This window comes from Triturus cristatus, chromosome 1_2 (assembly GCF_964204655.1).
Source record: "Triturus cristatus chromosome 1_2, aTriCri1.1, whole genome shotgun sequence".
Lineage (NCBI taxonomy): Eukaryota > Metazoa > Chordata > Amphibia > Caudata > Salamandridae > Triturus > Triturus cristatus.
In genome coordinates this window covers 28621411-28642783 of record NC_140580.1, presented here as the reverse complement: position 1 = coordinate 28642783, position 21373 = coordinate 28621411, and the positions used below count along the sequence as shown (strand labels likewise).

At 44.9% G+C, this 21373-nt stretch overlaps 1 protein-coding gene across 4 annotated transcripts in view; it reads left to right on the top strand.

Moving 5' to 3' along the window:
- The window catches only part of PPFIA4 (PPFI scaffold protein A4), a 3163248-nt gene that overhangs the window by 1605049 nt on the left and 1536826 nt on the right, over positions 1 to 21373 (top strand). For all 4 annotated transcript variants that reach the window (XM_085600211.1, XM_085600208.1, XM_085600219.1 and 1 more), the window contains 3 exons: positions 10208 to 10339; positions 15501 to 15563; positions 16527 to 16618. In XM_085600211.1, the coding sequence (XP_085456337.1) occupies positions 10208 to 10339; positions 15501 to 15563; positions 16527 to 16618 (287 nt within the window). The remainder of the gene's footprint in view (positions 1 to 10207; positions 10340 to 15500; positions 15564 to 16526; positions 16619 to 21373) is intronic.

The window sequence follows — 21373 nt, the reverse complement described above, 5'->3', positions numbered from 1 at the left end:
ATTGCGCCTCAGCCGGCGCCTTGTCTCAACCCCTGTGACTTAAACTCACAACCGTTCTCTGGACCCCGGGCCCTCCTCACAGCACTCAAGGCAGAGCATTACATGCTGCTGCACTTCCACCCAGCTCGCGCACGGGGAGGTGGCATTGTATGTGTGCTCCTCTGCATACTGAGCACTTGACAGCACACATCTGCTGGCAATGACTCCGGGAGTGAGTTCTACTCGGGAGTGCTTTCACCCCAATGGAGGTACTGAGAACCAGTATTGTTTCCAACACAGCATTGCAGTTTCGTAATGTTGTAAATGACTTAACAAAATGATACCGTCTCAGTCGACCCCTGAAGCATGAAGGTCTGAACTGGCCCTGCCCGGATCTCATTTGCGAATTGAGCAGCGAATGTTTAACTCCTGGAGTCAAAGGCATGGCTGCTCTGTCACCTGATACACAGACATGATGATGCGGGGCTACATGGGTTGAGGCGGATTTAGTGGAAACAAGTGTCCGAGACCTGTCTTTGTAAACCTACAACCTGTGCGCAGATCGTAGATAACAGAGTAGAAGCCCGGTTCGTCAGAACCACGGGAGAGTGTGCGACACGCTCCATCTGACAGAAACATGACCTCCGGACGGACACCAGTCTATGCGCAACGAATTTTCCAACCCAGTCACACACCTCAGTAGAGCGGAAGGAGCTATGTCTTTATGCCTTCCCCAAGATTGTGGAATAACCGTAATAGGACACTCCGCTTGGAGACAATTATCTATACTCAGAAACCTTCTTATCTAAAGAGATAGTCATCAGTCCCTCACTTCAGCCGATAGGCACATGAATTACCTGGGCATGCAGGCACCCAAGTCACTATATTGGACACGCGAATGGACAGATATAGAGAGACAGACAAACAACATTCAACAAGTTGTCACTAGATTTACACATGGGAAATGCAGCACAGCCCAATACTAATTTAGGAAAGAGTATTTTGCACAATATATAAATAAAATGTTGATTTAAGAAGCAGTTATTGTTATAATGTGTACAATGGATCGATCCTCGCATTTTTCACATGTGCTGTCATTAAGCTGCTGTTAATGTGGCGTCTATTGGAATTTCCATTGATTCATGGATCAGATATTGACCAATCAACGACTCTTAGTCACGCTTTTGTCCAGTGGCATTGGATGGGATATTGGCCAATCAATGACAATATCCCCTCTTTGGTCCAGTGAATGTTGATGTGGAAGGAGGTTCCGGTATAGTGGTTAGTTAGGGCTGTGGTTCGGAGTCAGTCCGTTTTGGGTCAGAGCCCCGCTTTCCCCTTGACTCATCATATGACACCCCAAACAAGTCTAGTCTCGCAAGCCTCACATACGTCAGGGTTATTGCCTGGTAACTGCTCGCTGCTGTGGCGTAATTCAAAATGATGCCAGCCCACCCCTGCAGAAGGTGTTTTTAGGGTTTTGTGTACTGCGTGTGTGTGTGGGGGGGGGGGGGGGGATGCGACTACCACATGTCAGTCACAGATATTCATAACCCCGAGACTCAATGCGGACCTCCTTAAGGGTGTCCACCCCTTGTACCGAGGGGGCTTCAGGGGCCTGCGATTCGCCTCTGGTTCGCTGTCGTTGCTGGTGAGAAGCACTTTCCGTTCTTGAGCCATACTCCACTTAAGGCTAGGAAAGTTATTCGCTGTTTGTCCGTTTTTGGTTATGAGGTCACAGAACGATAGCTCAGTGTGTCAATGTGCCTGATGCAAGCTGAAGTCTGCAGCTGTACGTTTAAGCCTTGATGGGCCACTCAACTGTTAAATTTGTGGAACGTCTGTAATGAGTATCAGAAGTGAATGACAGTAATCACAGACGGTTGCGACGCTACGGACCTGCACGCTTGTGGCAGGTGGAGCACCGTTGTCCACACAGCGCCAGTGTCCCGCGCACTCCGGGCTGAAAGCAAATGTTATTAAATATTGCGCTGTTTGGTCTAAGAGTAGATGGTTGTGCGTATGCCTTTCGTTGGATGGCGCGTAGAAACCCCAGAATGTGCCCAGGGTGCGGGCACTGTGTTTCTAGACGTACAAGCATGACCGTCGAAGACACTGTGAGCGTCTCAAGGTTTACTCCACCCAGAGCCCACCAGAGGGCGCCAAACCTCCCAGTAAATATGCACTCGCTGCAGAAATCTGCAATACAATTCATTCTACTGTAGTCATTAAAATAAGTACTGGTGAGTTGGGCAATTGTAGTTACCTGTCACAAACCCTGCAGAAGCCTGGTCCGATCAGCGTCTTTCAGACCTACAGACCATTCCATAAATGAGTTATCACCATAACCAGGGCCACTGCATATATGATACAGGGAAGGACCAAATTATGTGGCAGGATTGACTAAACCATGTGGCAAGAAAAGACAAATTATGTGGGATAATGCATCACTTTTTGTGATAGTATTAACTCTCCTTTTTAGAATGTTTACACGTTAACACTATCTGGGCAAATGTTTAACCTCATCACTACCAGTCTGCCCACCCAAATACAGCAAAAAGCAACAGAAAGGTGAACATTAACATTTTGTGAGGGCCTACTACTGCATGGCAACACATCAATGCGTTTTAGTAACTTTTGATCCATTCGACCTAGGAACATTTTTTTTGTTAACATTTGAAGATTATGCATCTCATGATGGATTATGTGGCAAATGCGGCTAATCTTTAATGATGTGGGGAAAAAAGTATAATTCCAGCGGCTCTGATCAGTACATTAGTGTACAATTGCTACCTAATTGGAAGTCCCGTTGGGCCCAGACAGTTGCCTGCAATAAGGCCAGTGATATCCTTGCTCTGCCACTGTACATTAGGAGGGCTTCAAACAGGCCACGCTGCCCCCAAATAGAGACTGCAAAATAGTTGCTTTTGAGCTAATCTCATGGGATTTCAGGATCAGTATGTTCTTTATTTCCTGGAAATCTTCATACAATTGCACACCCCTTAAGGTTCTTTTCGATTCACAGTGTATTTTTTTTTTTAATAGCCTATTTTCTGCAAGAATAACGCCATGTTCCACGTGACAGTCACATGAGACTCGTTCACTCCAGGTTTCCAGTGAGTTATGCACACATCAATAATACACACACAGCTTTTCAAAGGCAGCATGGATTAAAACATGTCTGGCCATGCCTCCCATAGATGCCACATGTTCTCTGTCATTTGATCACAATAATGCGCACAAAGGGGCTTATTTACATATTAAAAGTGACGCACCGGTGGTGCAAGGGGCTTGTACATAAGTCCCAAAGAAGGTTGTTGAAGCTCTACCTCCCGTGGCACTGGGCGTGCACACAGTTATGCTATGGTATGAGTATGTATATGGCACTCACTACCCCCGTTTTAGCACTTTGCACATGGGCAGCATGCTACCCTGTGGGAGCCCAGCATTGTAATTTAGTCATGCATGAGGGTTACAGATTGGCATGCTGTTTCAGGCCATGTCATGCATTTTTCAGTTTGGATCTCATGCAAACGTAGTGTGCGATTCCTTCTAACTGGAGGTTGAAGATGTTGTGTGTTTGGAGTTATGGGTGTCACTTCACTCCTTTAGGAACTCTGACGTTGTGTTGACGTTTATAAAGCGCTTACTATCCCTAACCGTACTCAAGTGCTTTGCGGACGGGTAGTAAGCTACTCCACGGGATATATACATTAATTATGTCTGTCCTGGACATTGGGTTACAGTTTGTAATGCTTTTTTTTTTATTTACACATCTGCCTCAATGCCTGCACAGGAGCAGGTAAGACATTGCCTCGGGAGAGGCCTTCCATAAACAGAGGCTGAAAGGCCTGCATCAGGAAGTGTCAGTCACGTGACTGAAAGCAGGTTCCATCTTTGAGCACATGTCCATCACGGGGAGGGGCCGGCCTGTGAGCTCTGTGGGACCTGTGCCAAGGAGCGGTGCAGTGAAAATGCCCTCTTTGTAAACATGTGTTCTGCCCCTCCTAATGACGGAGGGAGACCTCGGGCCTAGGCTATGCTTGGGTGCGTTTTACTCTTGCCCGGATTGTTGGTAGGCTCGCACCACAACTGGTGCTTAAAAGGGGGGTTCAGAGACATTCCGGGTCCTCACAGTTTATGGTTTGCAGTGGAGTTTAGTGATTGGCTTTCACCTACTAACTACTACTCCCACTTGACCATAAAATACAGCCACACTCTTAGGGGACATTCCAAGCTTCCATTCCGTTCCGTTCAATTCCATCCTTAGGGAGAGAGGATGTTGTCCGTCGGCTTAAACTGCCGACTTTGGTGCTGGAAACCAGGTCGCGTCCACATCCTGTGATTCTGGGCAAATCACCCCGTGCCTGAATGTGTAATGTAAATACGGTGCTATGTAAAGCGCTCCAATACCTTCGGGTCGAGTTCGCGCTATATAAATTAAATATGCAAAAAAAAAAAATCCTTGCAGCCTTCCTCCCCACACACAGCATTTCTAAGACAGGACCCACAAACACAGTACAATGCACAGCCCCCTCCCCTTCCTCAAACACCCTCTGCTCACCCGTCCACACAGCTGCGCGCCAGTAGTGAAGCAAGGAAGTCACTGGTCCTCGTGCAAGCATGGAAAATGTCTCTTTTAAATGTTGTTGTGGTGGTAAAACACAGCAATCTTTCGGGTTCTATTGGCCCTTCTGGGCTCCGGTGCCCCTGCACAATGGTAGCTACCCTTGCTACCCACTGCATTAGGACTCACAGCTATCCTACAACCAAACTCACCCCTTGCCCCATAGAGCCATACCCACACCAGCACAATCCTCCCCTGTTGCTCATGTCCCCCATCTCACACATGACCCTCAAGACAAAGACAAACCCATGAGCGCGGCACGCATGCAGGGCTTAAATGGGCAGGTGCTATCCGGTACTCAGTACCTGCACTTCTTTAATACGGAAGGGATAGTTCCCGCACTTCTCAGCACTGCTCCAAAACTTTTAATGGGAGAGTACCGCACTTCTCAGCAGCAGGCAGGGACTCTGGGCCAAGGCGCGCCTGCACTTCAACATTTAATTTCAGGCACTACAGGAATGTATGCGGGGCGACAGACCACTCCCTCAACATCTGTTGAAACACAACCGACTGTGTACACCCCACTCACCCCCATGGCCGCTACGCACAGTCTCCTGCCCACACTAGGCCTGGTTCACCCCTCATTTTCCTCTCCCTCACACATTACAAATTAAGTGGAAGCGGGGGTCGAGATATCATTGGTAGGAAGGGCTGCTTGGAGACATTGCAAATCGCTGACTCAAGCGAAGAGAAGATGTATTCTACACAGGAGACTGGAGCAAGAATGTTTTTCAGTCTCACTTGCTGAACACTTTCTGTGCTCTTCTCTTAGATATTTTGCCACATACTGATTGGGTAAACAAAGTTTTTGGTTTTGCCAAAGAAATGGAAACAAAGCTCAGTTTCGAGTGCGCCATGCAAGAACCTCACAAGAAGAAAATGATTCATCCCCAGGAGAGGAAACTGTGTTTCTGTGCTAAGTGCGGAATTGGAAGGAAGACTTCGCGGCTGATTGATAGCCGAGTCACTCAGCGGGGTAGGTTTTGTACTATCTTGTGCATGACAGCAGCAGGCCTGGCGGCGCGAGCTGCCTCTTATCATAGGATATGACAGCAAGGAGCAGCCCGAGAACGTCAGCAGAAGGCGCGTCAGCCACAAGTGTTCAGAATTAGCTGCGCGCGCTTCGCCGACCTTAGGGTCGCAGGTTCGAATCGCGGCATAGTCACTACGTCCCTCACAGGATCCTCGTGCCATGGCTTAAAAGGGACTGTAAGGGCTGTTACCATTGTAAGGCAAGAATAGGAGCCCGCCTAGGGAACCACCCTGCGAATCGCGGCATAGTCACTTGGTCCCTCACAGGATCCTCGTGCCATGGCTTAAAGGGGACTGTAAGGGCTGTTACCAGTGTAAGGCGAGAATAGGAGCCCGCCTAGGGAACCACCCTGCGAATCGCGGCATAGTCACTTCGTCCCTCACAGGATCCTCGTGCCATGGCTTAAAAGGGACTGTAAGGGCTGTTACCAGTGTAAGGCGAGAATAGGAGCCCGCCTAGGAAACCACCAGGGTCAGTCAAGGATAGAAAATTGACCTACGCACCAAAATAACAAGCGTTGAAAATGCAATAGGTCTCGCCTTTGATTAAGTTAAAGCCATTTGCTTTGCTAAAGGTATTGCATAGCAAAGCAAATGGCTTTAACGTAATGAAAGCCGAGACCTATTGCATTTGTAATGCTTGTTTACACAGCACCCCTTTGCATAATGGCATTTGTAGTCTCGCACACCCAGTTTGAAGTAGGGGTTTGCAGCCCTTGTGTAGAGTGGTGCTAGTTAAAAGGTGGGTTCACGCCGGTGTGACTGTGAGTAGTTTTCCCAGTCTTGATTGAATTCTTAGCATTCTGCAATTGCAGCTTTGCATTATCCTTTATAAATGAGGATTACAAGTGCAAGAATTAAAAAACAGGACAAGATGAGATACTTACGCCTGAAATAGAAATCCTTGAATTCCTGTAAACGAGATCACAGTACAACAAGAAACCTGCTCATAGTTTGTGTTATAATACTCTGTAAGCCATATAGGGTCTTCAAACATAAGTATTTATTCTAAGCAGAAACAACTCTCGACGTGGTGCTCCCTCCAGCAGCTGCCGGCGAAGAGAACGCCCCACCGACACCATCACGCAGGAACCCTCGGGGACCCACGGGGAGAATGTTCCTCTAGCCTCACAGTTACATCACAACACATCCTCCACTTCCGTTATCACATGCAGAAGCAAAGTTGTTGCACACTGCCCCCAACAGGAGAATGCTAAATAACGCTACATGTGGTATAGTGCAGTATCAAACCATAACATAAAAATACATTGTTTGGCAGCAGAAACAGTACCCTGCTAAAACAGACATGTGATAAACAGTGCAGTATTTAAACATCTGGCAACAGAGATTGTACCCTGCTAAACCAGATATGCGCCAAACAGTGCAGTATTTAAACATCTGGCAACAGAGACTGTACCCTGCTAAACCAGATATGCGACAAACAGTGCAGTATTTAAACATCTGGCAACAGAGACTGTACCCTGCTAAACCAGATATGTGACAAACAGTGCAGTATTTAAACATCTGGCAACAGAGACTGTACCCTGCTAAACCAGACATGTGATAAACAGTGCAGTATTTAAACATCTGGCAACAGAGACTGTACCCTGCTAAACCAGACATGTGACAAACAGTGCAGTATTTAAACATCTGGCAACAGAGACTGTACCCTGCTAAAACAGACATGTGATAAACAGTGCAGTATTTAAACATCTGGCAACAGAGACTGTACCCTGCTAAACCAGACATGTGACAAACAGTGCAGTATTTAAACATCTGGCAACAGAGACTGTACCCTGCTAAACCAGACATGTGATAAACAGTGCAGTATTTAAACATCTGGCAACAGAGACTGTACCCTGCTAAAACAGACATGTGACAAACAGTGCAGTATTTAAACATCTGGCAACAGAGACTGTACCCTGCTAAACCAGACATGTGACAAACAGTGCAGTATTTAAACATCTGGCAACAGAGACTGTACCCTGCTAAAACAGACATGTGATAAACAGTGCAGTATTTAAACATCTGGCAACAGAGATTGTACCCTGCTAAACCAGATATGCGCCAAACAGTGCAGTATTTAAACATCTGGCAACAGAGACTGTACCCTGCTAAACCAGATATGCGACAAACAGTGCAGTATTTAAACATCTGGCAACAGAGACTGTACCCTGCTAAACCAGATATGTGACAAACAGTGCAGTATTTAAACATCTGGCAACAGAGACTGTACCCTGCTAAACCAGACATGTGATAAACAGTGCAGTATTTAAACATCTGGCAACAGAGACTGTACCCTGCTAAACCAGACATGTGACAAACAGTGCAGTATTTAAACATCTGGCAACAGAGACTGTACCCTGCTAAAACAGACATGTGATAAACAGTGCAGTATTTAAACATCTGGCAACAGAGACTGTACCCTGCTAAACCAGACATGTGACAAACAGTGCAGTATTTAAACATCTGGCAACAGAGACTGTACCCTGCTAAACCAGACATGTGATAAACAGTGCAGTATTTAAACATCTGGCAACAGAGACTGTACCCTGCTAAAACAGACATGTGACAAACAGTGCAGTATTTAAACATCTGGCAACAGAGACTGTACCCTGCTAAACCAGACATGTGACAAACAGTGCAGTATTTAAACATCTGGCAACAGAGACTGTACCCTGCTAAAACAGACATGTGACAAACAGTGCAGTATTTAAACATCTGGCAACAGAGACTGTACCCTGCTAAACCAGACATGTGACAAACAGTGCAGTATTTAAACATCTGGCAACAGAGACTGTACCCTGCTAAAACAGACATGTGACAAACAGTGCAGTATTTAAACATCTGGCAACAGAGACTGTACCCTGCTAAACCAGACATGTGACAAACAGTGCAGTATTTAAACATCTGGCAACAGAGACTGTACCCTGCTAAACCAGACATGTGACAAACAGTGCAGTATTTAAACATCTGGCAACAGAGACTGTACCCTGCTAAAACAGACATGTGATAAACAGTGCAGTATTTAAACATCTGGCAACAGAGACTGTACCCTGCTAAAACAGACATGTGACAAACAGTGCAGTATTTAAACATCTGGCAACAGAGACTGTACCCTGCTAAACCAGACATGTGACAAACAGTGCAGTATTTAAACATGTGGCAACAGAGACTGTACCCTGCTAAAACAGACATGTGGAAAACAGTGCAGTATTTAAACATCTGGCAACAGAGATTGCACCCTGCTAAAACAGAAGAGCTTCACACAGCAGGAACAGTTAAAGATGATACTATTTGGTAACCCTGGGCTGGTAACTACGCTCTGCCAGCGGAGTTTGTGGAGTTTTGCCTACTCCGCGTTCCGCTGCAAACGCAAAGTTCACGTAAAACTACGACTCCGTAGCGGAGCGTAGTTAGCCGGCCCCTCCACCCTCCGAAAGGTATTAAAAAGGCACTTACCTGCCGTGTCTGCCTCGGCTGCCTCCTCCACGGATATGGCTGCTCTCTCCTGCCTCCTCCTCGCACTGAATAGCCCCTACGTTGTACGTCTTGCGAATGCACACGCACAAGATGTTGTTGCAAACCTCTTCGTTGAATCACTGTTTCTTCCTATTCCTATTTCTGTAGCCCTGTAGAATGTTAGGACCAACGTAACTCAAGATAGAAGGGTATTTGGTAGGACAGCTGAGATACATGAACTTGTCAATGATATGTTAAGACAATGTCGGGCTGGCCTAGAGGGCAATCAGGCAGTGGCGGCTGCCACACAACGAAAGGCGGGACGGGGAATTAAGGGTAACAATAATATTTTTTTTAAACCTGCAGGCCACATCAGTGCTTCAATCCCTGCAGTCTCTGGGAAGGCACAGGCTCCCCACCCAATCCAAATGCTGCTCTCATGCTATGAGACCAGCACTAGGATTGGTGTGAGCAGTCTGCTCTGCTGCTCAGACACTAACTGGAAGCCTGCAGCTTTTCTCCAACCTGGCTATGAACACAGCTGGGTTGGAGAAATAGAAGTGTGCCTGTCTGTTTGTTCGGCCTAAGATGGCCAGCCAAATTAACATGCGCACTTCTAAGTGCCCACCCCTCCTGCCTGTCATGGCCTAGCTCGGTCCCGGACACAAGCACCGTGAGTCAGAGACCATCACAGAAAAATTCAATTATATTATCGTTTTAATATCATTTTATTTATTGTGACTGACTCTGACTAGTGGGGCAACGCTCCTCTGGCATTATGGAGGAGACGCCATAGTGCCTGATGGGCTGACTTGACAGGTCAGTGTGTGAGCTAGTTTTTGGCTGTTTTACCAAATGATGGGCTTGGTTTTACTGTTCATTTCCCTGATATTGCAACAAAATTCCTTGCAGCAAACACAAATTAATGCACTCGCCCTTACCTTGCAAAACACCTATACAGTGCGTCTTTACAAGTTCAAACGTCCCTAATTTGCAAACGTGGGGCACTTTTATTTTGGTGCTCGGCCCTTTTTTTTGTCCCAGTCCGACCCTGCCTTAAGAGGTTGATTTTTATCTATATAATAAAATACTGCTCTCTTCTGCAAGGCTCGACAGCGTGAGAAAATGAATGAAGAACACAACAAGAGGCTTTCGGACACAGTGGACCGACTGCTGACGGAGTCCAATGAGAGGCTCCAGCTGCACCTGAAGGAGCGAATGGCGTCACTGGAGGAAAAGGTAACTTTGGAGTACTGAGTACTGTGCACTAAGTAAAAGCTGCGCCCACGGATACATATGTAAGGCTGTGATATATTTGTACATGGCATGGCTTTCAGGGCAGAACAGTATTCTACTGTGGACTTGAGAGTGTTTTCAGCAGCCAATCTATATAAGTAGTTTATTTTATTAAAAACTAATAAGCAAGACATAGAACATGCTAAGCCTCCTCAGAGGCCAGGAGAATGCAAAACCTATTATATTGATTACCGTATTTGAAATGTCGCAAATGTATTTTTACATTCTAAAAGTCAATAACAGAGATTTGGAATCTGCAAACTTCTGAGACAAATGATTGGCAAGAGACAAACCTAAACCACCTTCTAGCGGGACATAGCACATATCCCACTACTACATAATATAAAACAATTGCAAAGCCAAAAAAAATCAATAATTTGCAATATCTGTGAATAAAACAGACAGACTGTATCAATACCATCAACAGCCAACCGGAACAACCAAAGACGCAACAACATATATCACCTGCCCACAGGTAAACAACTTAAGATCTCTTTCTACTTCCCCCGATTGCATCCTTTCTTAATATTCCTAAAGAAAACCTGCATGCAATAACCTGATTTTCAGCTAGTGGCTATTTTCTCACCTACCTTTCTATTTGCCTCTGAGTACACCCTACTCTTTCAGAAGCCTGCCTTCTCTACTCTCTATAATACTTGAAAAAACTAACCATTAACTCACTCTAATAATCACATCTAACTCATATTAACTGAAACCACCACTAGAAACTGGATGAAATGCTTCGCAGTTTCCTCAGAGTTCTAGACTAACCCAATAATCAACAAACCTACATTATTAATTAATAACCTTTAGGTTTGCCAATAATGTTCAGCTACAGAGTAGCATGCTACCTGCCCAAATGTGCTTCAGTGCCTCCTCAGATGTAGAAAGCAATATATAAGTGCAATTACAGATCTATACTGTTTCAGCATCTCTAGTTCTGACCAGTGGCGTATTTAGGGGAGGCCAGGGGGGATCTGTGGAGGTGAGCAAGTCCTCTGTCGACTACCACCCCCGAAAACAGGTCGTCTGTCGACCGGCACCCCAGGAACAAGTCCTCTGTCGACTATGATCCCCGAAAACAGGTCGTCTGTCGACCGGCACCCCAGGAACAAGTCCTCTGTCGACTACCACCCCCGAAAACAGGTCGTCTGTCGACCGGCACCCCAGGAACAAGTCCTCTGTCGACTATGATCCCCGAAAACAGGTCGTCTGTCGACCGGCACCCCAGGAACAAGTCCTCTGTCGACTACCACCCCCGAAAACAGGTCTGTCGACCAGCACACCAGGAACAAGTCCTCTGTCGACTACCACCCCCGAAAACAGGTCGTCTGTTGACCGGCACCCCAGGAACAAGTCATCTGTCGACTGCCACCTCCCCCCCGCTCTTACCTGCACCAGGCAGCAAACTCAGGGATCGCTCCGGGCGGAAATAGGTCTATCTACACCACTGTTTCTGTCTTTGCCTTTGGAGAATATGTTTTTGATGCACCTATAGTGCTATAAACAAATAAAATGACCTAAATTCTGTGTGAGTTCTTTGAACTGCCTCTTAAATCAGTAAATTATTCGATCATTCTTCCAAAAGAGAAGGTCAGATGTAAAATTAATGTAGAAACAAAATTCCTCCACTTCTAAATTAACCAATACAATGAAAAGTATATGCCCCAATTAAGCAGTGCGAAATACTGCTTGTTATCATCTTTTTTACTAGAGGTGGGTCAAATCTGAGTTAAAACTTTGAAGCAGCGTCTTTCCTTTCATGCTGACATCAGTCAGAGGTGGTGCACCGGGGATGCTACGGTTTTGACCTACTGAGAGTATCCCCATCTCTGGGGACTAGATCGGCAGTGTGAAAAGTCCCTAGGACAGTGGGACCTTACAAGAGCAAGGGATGCCAGAAGATCAAAATTCCATTGAACCATTCAGGGAAAAGGCAAAAATGGCAAGGATGCCCAGCCACTGAGATGGCTCTTTATTTCATCCAGAGAGGCAAACATACACAAACCACAGGTACATCTGACTCCAAAAAGGCTCAGCTGATCACAGAGTACTGGACTCTTTAGGAGACCTGGCTGTAGGGAGATCTGTCTGGTAACCTAAAATATGTTCATCTGGACTTTGCAACAAAAATATCTGGCCTTATGAAGCCTTATCTGGCTGTGGCGTCCAGCCTTGGACTCGGGGGAGGCAGCACGTCTTTCTGATCCACGAAGAGGCTTCAGCAGCTACGATATCCTGGTATTCCCACTCAAAGCGCAGTGACATCAGTGGGAGCTCAGCAATTACATTTCTGACTTTATTGGGCCCGCACTGTCCACAGCCATGGATATTTCCCCATGGAGGATTTTGACTTCCGTTTGAAAGGCGAGGGGTCTGATGTACAAAACCATTTTGTGGTCGCAAGCCTGCATTTCACAAAATTACAGGTTGTACAACCACAAAATAGCTATTTTAAATGTACTAAACCCATTTTGTAATTCGGTAATGTGTTGCGCTCACTCATTCACTCACTCACTCATTAACATATGAGCTTTGTTTGAAAAATATTACCATTAGCCTGCTTCAGGTATTCATTGGCAGTGACTTAACACAAAGGGGTGTGGCCTTAGCATGCAAAGTTCAACTTTTTTAACTGCAGAGAGAGTTTAAAAACGCATACTCAAGAACCAAGTAAAATGTCTCTTTTTCAGATTTCAAATAGTCAGCACCACTTTCAACAAAAACATTTGTTGACTAATCTTTAGTGTCAAAATTGGCTAATTTTGAAATAGGAAATGAGGACGGCAGAGTTTGGAGTTAGACTAAAACACACAGGGGCACACATATGCCACCCCCTCCCTCGACCTCGCCTTTTCAAGAGAACACACACTGACCAGAACTGGGTAACAGTAAAGGCACAAGGTGTCCCGCAATCAAGCATCAGACACCAAGCCCTGAGAGAAAAAGACAGTAAGCCATTAACTACAAACCGAGCACAATTTGAGAAATATTTAGTGTGGTGATTCAGTCAGTAGCTGAGTCATAGTGAGTGTTTTGTCCTGAAGAAACAGAAGAATAATTGAATACATTAACAACTCAGATGACAAAACATAGCAGTCCTCGCTAACAAAGTACCAGAGAGCTGCCACCGCTGTATATGCTGCAAGATGAGAGTATGGAAAACACTTATATATAACCATATGTTGCAATAAAATATAGCATCAGAAAAAAGATGGCCACATCATCATGTCCTCCAAGTGAGTTAATCTGATCTGATTTGGGAAAGAGCCCATCGCGCCTGTTGCTTGTATCCACTGGCATTCATATACGCCTAGACTACTTGTCTATATGCAAAAGTAGTTATTCTCTCTCATCCTTAACCGCCCATTGAGTCCTCTGAGAAGTATTGGAAGCTCATCTTAGGGGATCAAGTGGCATCAAGTGGGATCAATAAAAGCTCAAAAAATCATAGGTCCATCTTCATTGCTTTAGGGCCTTAAAAAACTGCTGGTAAACTTTCAACTTGGTCTCTAAATGTCAAACCCTGTGAGATTTCAGAAGGGAGACGAGCCTTAGATTCAGATGAAGCCAGCAGGCAGGCTGCAGAGGTGGTAGCAGTCCGGTTGGAATTGTAAGGGTTTACTGCACAGGTGGAGGCCAACACCTATAATTCCCAGCTACATGCTGGACGTTTTGTGCATGCTATAGCCCTAATGTCTGTTGCAGTATGATCATTAGATCGTCTCCTTGCAACTGCCCATCCTACCCCCCTCGTGGTCCCCCCAAATTGTGGCGTTCCGCCTGTAACCAATCAGCAAGAACTGTTCAGTTTTAATCTAAAACAATGCAGATGATAGAAAGAAATCCGCCAATAAACCGTTCAGCCTTGACCTGGCTTGTCCAACCACTTAGAACAGCATTCTTATGAAACAGTGCCTGTTAATACTAATAAATAAATGTAGATGATTTCAAAAGAAGTGAGATTATTATTTGTTGTTAGTAATTTTTCAAAACAAGGAATTTACTCAAGTTGATGTTGCACTTTAAGCAGTGGCGGCTGGCATGTATGAAGGGTGGATTGACGGGTGGGGTCCTTTTCGCTACGGTCTTCTGCAGGCAGACAGGACCCAGGAAACAGCACTAACCAATCCTGGCGCTTCTCTCATGCAGCATGAAAGCAGCCCCAGGATTGGAGGGAGCAGCCTCCTTTGATGCTCCCAAGGACACTGGAGCCCTATGCTTTCTCAAACCCCGCTGTCTAGGACAGCCGGTTTAGAGGGACTTAAAATACGCATGTCTGGTTGGCCGCTGCAAGACTGCCGGCCAAAGAGACATGCGCACTTTAAACTTAAAGTGCCCTGCCCATCACAGCTTTGTCCTGTTGGCTGACTGGTAGCAGCAGAAACCAGAAAGCCCCGCCCCCTGTCCTGGTGCTCAGCTCGGGCGGGGGATTAAAAAATAAAATGGTAATAAATGGAATTTGTTACCAATTTATTTTTCAACTCTGGGGGCAATTTGATTAGTGGGACGACGGTCCTCCGCCTTAACGGAGGAGCCGCCCCTTACTTTAAGGTATTGTAATGTTTAATAGAATGGAAATATAGTGCATTGGGCTCAATGAGAAGGACATGTGCCGTTATCCAGACCCATGTCCTCGAAGCCCTCGCCTTCCTAAGCAGGAGGAGAGGGCCTGCCTTCTAAGAGGCCGATGGAGGCGTGTGCATTATTCTGCGCTATTTTCCGTTAATATTTCATATCATCCTACACTCCGTTTAATGGTAGTAATCACACCGCTCTACCATCCATTACATTGCACTAAATCATTTTACTGCACCCGTCACTGCATAGTAGTTCATTTTAGTCTCTGCTTTGTGTGCATCCACTCATTGTGGCACTCGCATCCCTCTTCAGTAATCCATTGAGCTGGCAGAACTCAAAGAAATGAGGCGGCTCGACCATTAATAATAACCCTCATAACTAGTATTACTTATTCTGCTTCCACTGGGAAAACTGTAGAGAATTTAGCTGTGAATAATTATTACTTCTAATCCAGAGCAGTGTTCAGAGATAATTTGACCATGTTTTCCTCTAGCAGGCAATGAGTGTATCCTTCTTTTTCTAGAATGCCTTAATGCAAGAATTGGAAAATACTCAAAAGCAAATAGAGCTGTATCAGCATGACAAGGTAAGCTGGGGGGAAACCGTTCATGTGATGACAACATTTACCGAAACATATTTCGCAAAAATATATTTTCCAAAACATTTTTTACAATGCCATACTTTTCCATGTAGTTTATTACATTGACCATTTTTCTTCACCATCGACCTCCCTATTTTGAATTTTGATCCTAAAAATATCTTTTGCATTTAGGCCTCTCTACCACTCCGCACATCCTGAGTGCACACGCACACACGCACGCACGCACACACACCCCCACACCCCCCCCCCCCCACACACACACACACACACACGCACGCACGCACGCACACACGCACACGCACACGCACACGCACGCTTTGTTTCTGCAATGTTAAACCTGATCGGAATCATAAGGGAGCGAGAGGTTGTTGTGAAAGATATTTTTGTAAAGTGATTCTGCAAATGATATCTTTTTGAAAATGATGACGCTATAGTTTAAACATCCTTCAATGTAATACTTTCAAAATGATGTGATGTGCGCAAGGCAAGACACAAAATGCTTCCAATTAAATTATCATTACAGTTCTGCCAGAGACGTTTTGACAATGTGACACTTCATCAAGTTGGAAAGCTAATCACGTTCACACAGCTTTGCCTGTGAGGACATTTTGTGCGTGCGTTCTATTGCAAAGCCTACTTTTTGTAAGAATTTCTCCTGTCTGAATTTTGTGTATTTAAACTTGATGGTGGTGTTTTTAAAATTACTTCATGAAAATAGCAACGGCCAACTTCACAAAGGTCTCACTTGCTAGTATCAGCTTTCGAACGTTGAAATATACAGTTCATTTGATTTATTCTGTTTTTACATTTACTTTGTGTTATTTCTTTCCCTCTCCACGGCGCTTACTGCATGCCGATTCTTTGCCACATTGTGGTTAGCATGTTGGCCCATGTAACTTGCTTTGTGTACAGTTTTACCTTCAAAGATCCTGTTGTGTTGATTTTCAGGGCAGGTTATCAGAGGAAATGGCAAAATTGCGCCTAGAGGTGGAACAGCTGAAGGCGAGGAGCGGGACATTCATGGAAAGCGCTCACTCGAGGTAACTAGCGGTGTTTCTGATTAACAAGAGCAAACAGCGGCTATTGTCATTCTTGAGTTTGTGTGCGATGGTGGAGAGTAGTCGCCAGGCTGAGGAGTGTCCAGGTGAACAGAGCGGATCGATGTTGCGTCCTGACAGGAAAAGGGTCAGGAAATGGATTTGTCTAATATGTTCGTAGATAACACCTTCACGATGGAGAAAGTTGCACTGCCTTGCGTGCCTCACCTTCATGTAATCAGTGACAGGGCTACTAACTTTCATAGACTACATCAAGTATGGCTTTGTGGCTTTTAATATAGCCTTAGAGCCCACCGTAGGCGGCTCTACTTGCCATGAAGGGCCCGATCCTGCGTTAATGCCCCGGGCCGAAGGCTTCTAATGGCCGGTAGCCCTGCTTAGGAGGGCTCTAAGGCTATTAGAACATTCTGTCCATAGAGGGCAGAATTATCTCATTTGTAAAACAAAGGTCTCATGGAGCCATCCCGCATTAAAGGCCCTAGACGAAGGCTTCTAATGGCCGGTAGCCCTGCTAAGGAGGGCTCTAAGGCTATTAGAACATTCTGTCCATAGAGGGCAGAATTATCTAATTTGTAAAACAAAGGTCTCATGGAGCCATCCCGCATTAAAGGCCCTAGACGAAGGCTTCTAATGGCCGGTAGCCCTGCTAAGGAGGGCTCTAAGGCTATTAGAACATTCTGTCCCTAGAGGGCAGAATTATCTCATTTGTAAAACAAAGGTCTCATGGAGCCATCCCGCATTATAGGCCCTAGCCGAAGGCTTCTAATGGCCGGTAGAGCCTGCTAAGGAGGGCTCTAAGGCTATTAGCACATTCTGTCCCTAGAGAGCAGAATTATCTCCTTTGTAAAACAAAGGTCTCATGGAGCCTGAGGTGGTTGAAATCCCCTTGGGCTTTGTGAGGCATTTGTTAAACATTGGAATGTTGATGCTCTGGGCTTCTACCGACCATTAGAAGCCCTGAGCACTCCATGGTTTTCAATGGAGCTCTCAACATCCCAATGCTCTAATACATCTTGATACAGACAAGACATGTCTTAAATAGGACTGCCTGCCGTCTTCTGTCACACCACCATCCCCATATCATGTGTCACGCTCGGTTTATTTGTCTGTGGGGATACCAGGTCATGTAATCAATGGTGTTAGTCTATTTCTCTTCAGTCAAGATCATCCAGTTGATTACTGTACTCTAGTGAACACTCAATAGCAAGAAAAATATGGAGAATCTTCACATGGGGAAACTCACAGTGAATAGGATGTATGGCATGTTATGCACACAGTGTCTACTTTGCCTACTCACAGGCCATCTGTTTGGCCTGTGGAGACATGATCACTTAGTGCAAGGTATGGCTGAAGGCCACATCCTTCCCCCAGAGTCGGCTGGCCATGGTTGTTTCATTCGGCTTCTTGAAAAAAGAAACTGGGTGCAGAGCAAGGCTAATGGCAGTTGCCTGATCTTAGTGCCTGTTGGGCATGGCCATGCGCAATTGATACTTCTGGGATGGATCAAAATACATCATGAATATTCTGCAAGGGCCTTAAAACCAGACACTTTGCAACTACTGTGTGCCCTCACTTATCACTGATTCTAGCAATAGGATACCTTCTGAGGTAAAAGTGTGCTTTATGAATTAAAATTAATCACTCACTAACAAAAAAAGAAATAATTGATAAAAAACGTTGTTAAAGATGAGATACGTTCCTTTTTATGAACATAAAATTGGATGTATGTGATGTCAACAGTGATGCAATGAATTTTACCATTTGCGATCTCATCTGTGACATCTTGTATAAAGACATCAGTAGTGCTCTCGAAGTATTTTGTACCTGTAGTTTAACTTAATTGGTGAAATTTAGTTATGTTTATTATTTCATAAGAAGGTGATGCATATAACGTACTTGACAGGTGGGGGACCACAGCGAGATCGGTCATATCTCGAAACCAAATAATCAAAAGAGGTACCCTCTATAGGAAGGAGGTGTTTAGGGATAGAGATAGTATTACCTTGCAGAGAAACAACTGAAAAGGAAAAATATTTTCTTTTTCATAAAACCCTCACCCATCTGGGTTTCCCCTTGGTGGAATGCTTCATCTTAGGGTCCATCCCTGCCCTCTACGGACAGGGGCGTGCTACGACCTACGAATACGTGGGAGCACTAACTTTGTAAAATATAGGGGTGTTCTTATACACCTAACCGCTTATGGTGAATCAGAAGGGAGTGGGTGTTTTATGCAAAAGTAGAAAGTTAAGTTAAAAATACCAGTTTAGTGGGTTCAAAAAACACAATTTTATTTCTCACCTTCAAAAAGGTATGCGTGGAAAGACTCTAGGCTTAATTACCTAATGTTTTCCTTGAACTATTTTCATGCCTATCCCCAAGGCATTTCATCAGGACCTAGAAAGGAGAAAATTATGTTCCCACTCCAAGTGTTATTATAAACACAATATTAATAAAAATACAAAATAAACATAAACATACAGTACCTAATTGGTCTGTGTTAAATCAAAAAAGACCTGCAAGGATATAAAGAGAAAAACGAGAGATTAAAAACATACACGACCCTAAGGTTCATCTGCTATTCTTTAGGTTGTGATAATTCCGTGGTGGTGGTGGTGAAGAAATATATTTTTCAAACTATGCCCACAGGTGTGTGGTAAATGAGACACACAAGACAGAACAAACATTGAACATAATACGGTGTCACTAGCATATTCATGTGTTGAAGATAATTACATACTTAAATGCGACCATCATTTGGGCCGCATGAGTCCATCGAGGAGTTTAAAGGAGGGGTGCCTGTAATTAAACCCTAAACATGCGGTCAAAAAGTAGAGAAATGTGTGAAAAAAGAGACCGGGTCGATCCGATAGCCAGCTTTTTTCTGAGACGGACAATACGTCCCTACTTACTTCATAAAGGCTACTCCCTCACAGTGGACCTGTCCGCACTTCCCTCAGGCTACGATGTTACTGGAGCAGCAGGGAGGGAAATATTTAAACATGTGGGTGGTGCGCTGTGCTCCTTGATTGATTAAGGAAAAAGATTATCCTGCGCACCTCGTTCCGAAAGTATTCGCTCTGGCTATTTCCGTCCATTTAGAAGAAATACTCCGTTCCAAGTAGTTTTGTTTCTAATAGACAAAATATTTCTAAGAATAGAAATACAAAAATACAAATAGCTAAGGATTATTGGCAAGGGTCTGACACGAGAAAAAAAAAACTTGTAATGGGGATAAACCAAAAAGAAGCGATGTCTTAATGGCTGTTATGGGGCACGTTGAAAAGCTTCATAGGGACGCATGAAACGACAAAAAAAAACATGTGTGTATAGTCTATTAAACCTTCACACTAGTAGTGGACTGGAAGTGAGCAGTCAAAATGTATGTTTATCAATGTTTGGAAAAAAATATTATTTGGAGAAAAATCTTTGGAGAAAAATATATTTGCACCTTAGTAAAATTTCAATAGGTATAGGGGGAGAAACTCAATTGTCATCCCAGGATATTCTCACGAGGGGTCTGTGCTAAGTAACTCAAAATAATCAGATTGTTGTTGGACAAGTCAACGTGGATTATGCAGAGGAGTATGTAATGGTATGGATGCAGTAGGTGGTCATACAAGATTGTGATCTAGGGTACTCTTAGGTAAGCCTGGGCAAAGCACTACGCTATGCTCGTGTAGTTTGCGAAGTTCGCGCTACTTCGCACTATGCGAATTGCACGTAGCACAGTGCGAACACTCGTAGCGTAGTGCTGCGGTCATTTTTTGCTTGCTCGCATTCCTCAACGTCAAGTTGGCGACCGCGAGCAAGTAAAGTGACATCCCGGCGAGACTTTTTCCTTGTTCGCGATCAGCAACATCAAGTTGGCGATCGAGAGCATGGAAAATAAACCTCCTGGCGAGATTCCCAACGCGAGGAGGTCAGGTTTCTCATTGCGAGTGGTCGCGTATGCTCGCGACCGCTCGCGATGAGAAACTACCAGTGCGCGTTGAGAAAGCTGCCGCTCGAGTAAAAATCTACTCGAGCAGCAGAAAACTACAGCTCGCATTGTGCAAGATGCCATTTTCAATGATTGCACAGTGCCGGTTGCTTGTCCGCACTGTGCAATCACTGAAAACGACATCTGGCACAGTGCGAACAAGGTACTACGCAGTTCGCGTAGCTCGCGTAGTGCGAAGTGCACTTTGCGTAGCTTCGCGAAGTGCTACTTCGCGAACTACGCCCAGGGTTACTCTTAGGTGGTGATAATATATCCCAAAAAAAGAATTTAATTTTAGATAAACTGACCCCACGGTATATTATCGTTTAATCCAATGTCATGTGATTTGAGTCTGTAGACCCATCTCTGCTCCTTTTCATGGAGGTCAGCTTTGTTATTGATCAATTCGATCACAGTCCATCTCAAATCCCTCCGAGTGTGTTAAAGTTCCAGGAAGTGAGAGGTCATCTTGGTTGTTGCTCGTTGGCATCTTACGTTACTGCGATGTTTGCACATACGTGTTTTTACTTTTCTTGACGTCATCCCCATATAGTGGAGATTGCAGGGACATGTGATCAAATATATGACGTTCTTTGACTCACAGTTAGTGAAACTTCGTTGCTCCCAAATAGTGCCATATTTGAAGGTAATCTTCCTGCTGGTAGTTGTGATGTGACACACGCTACAGTTGCCACATGCATGATGGCCGCTGAACGTCCTTCTCGTGGACCTATAGGTTCCTGAGCAGGTGCGTCAGC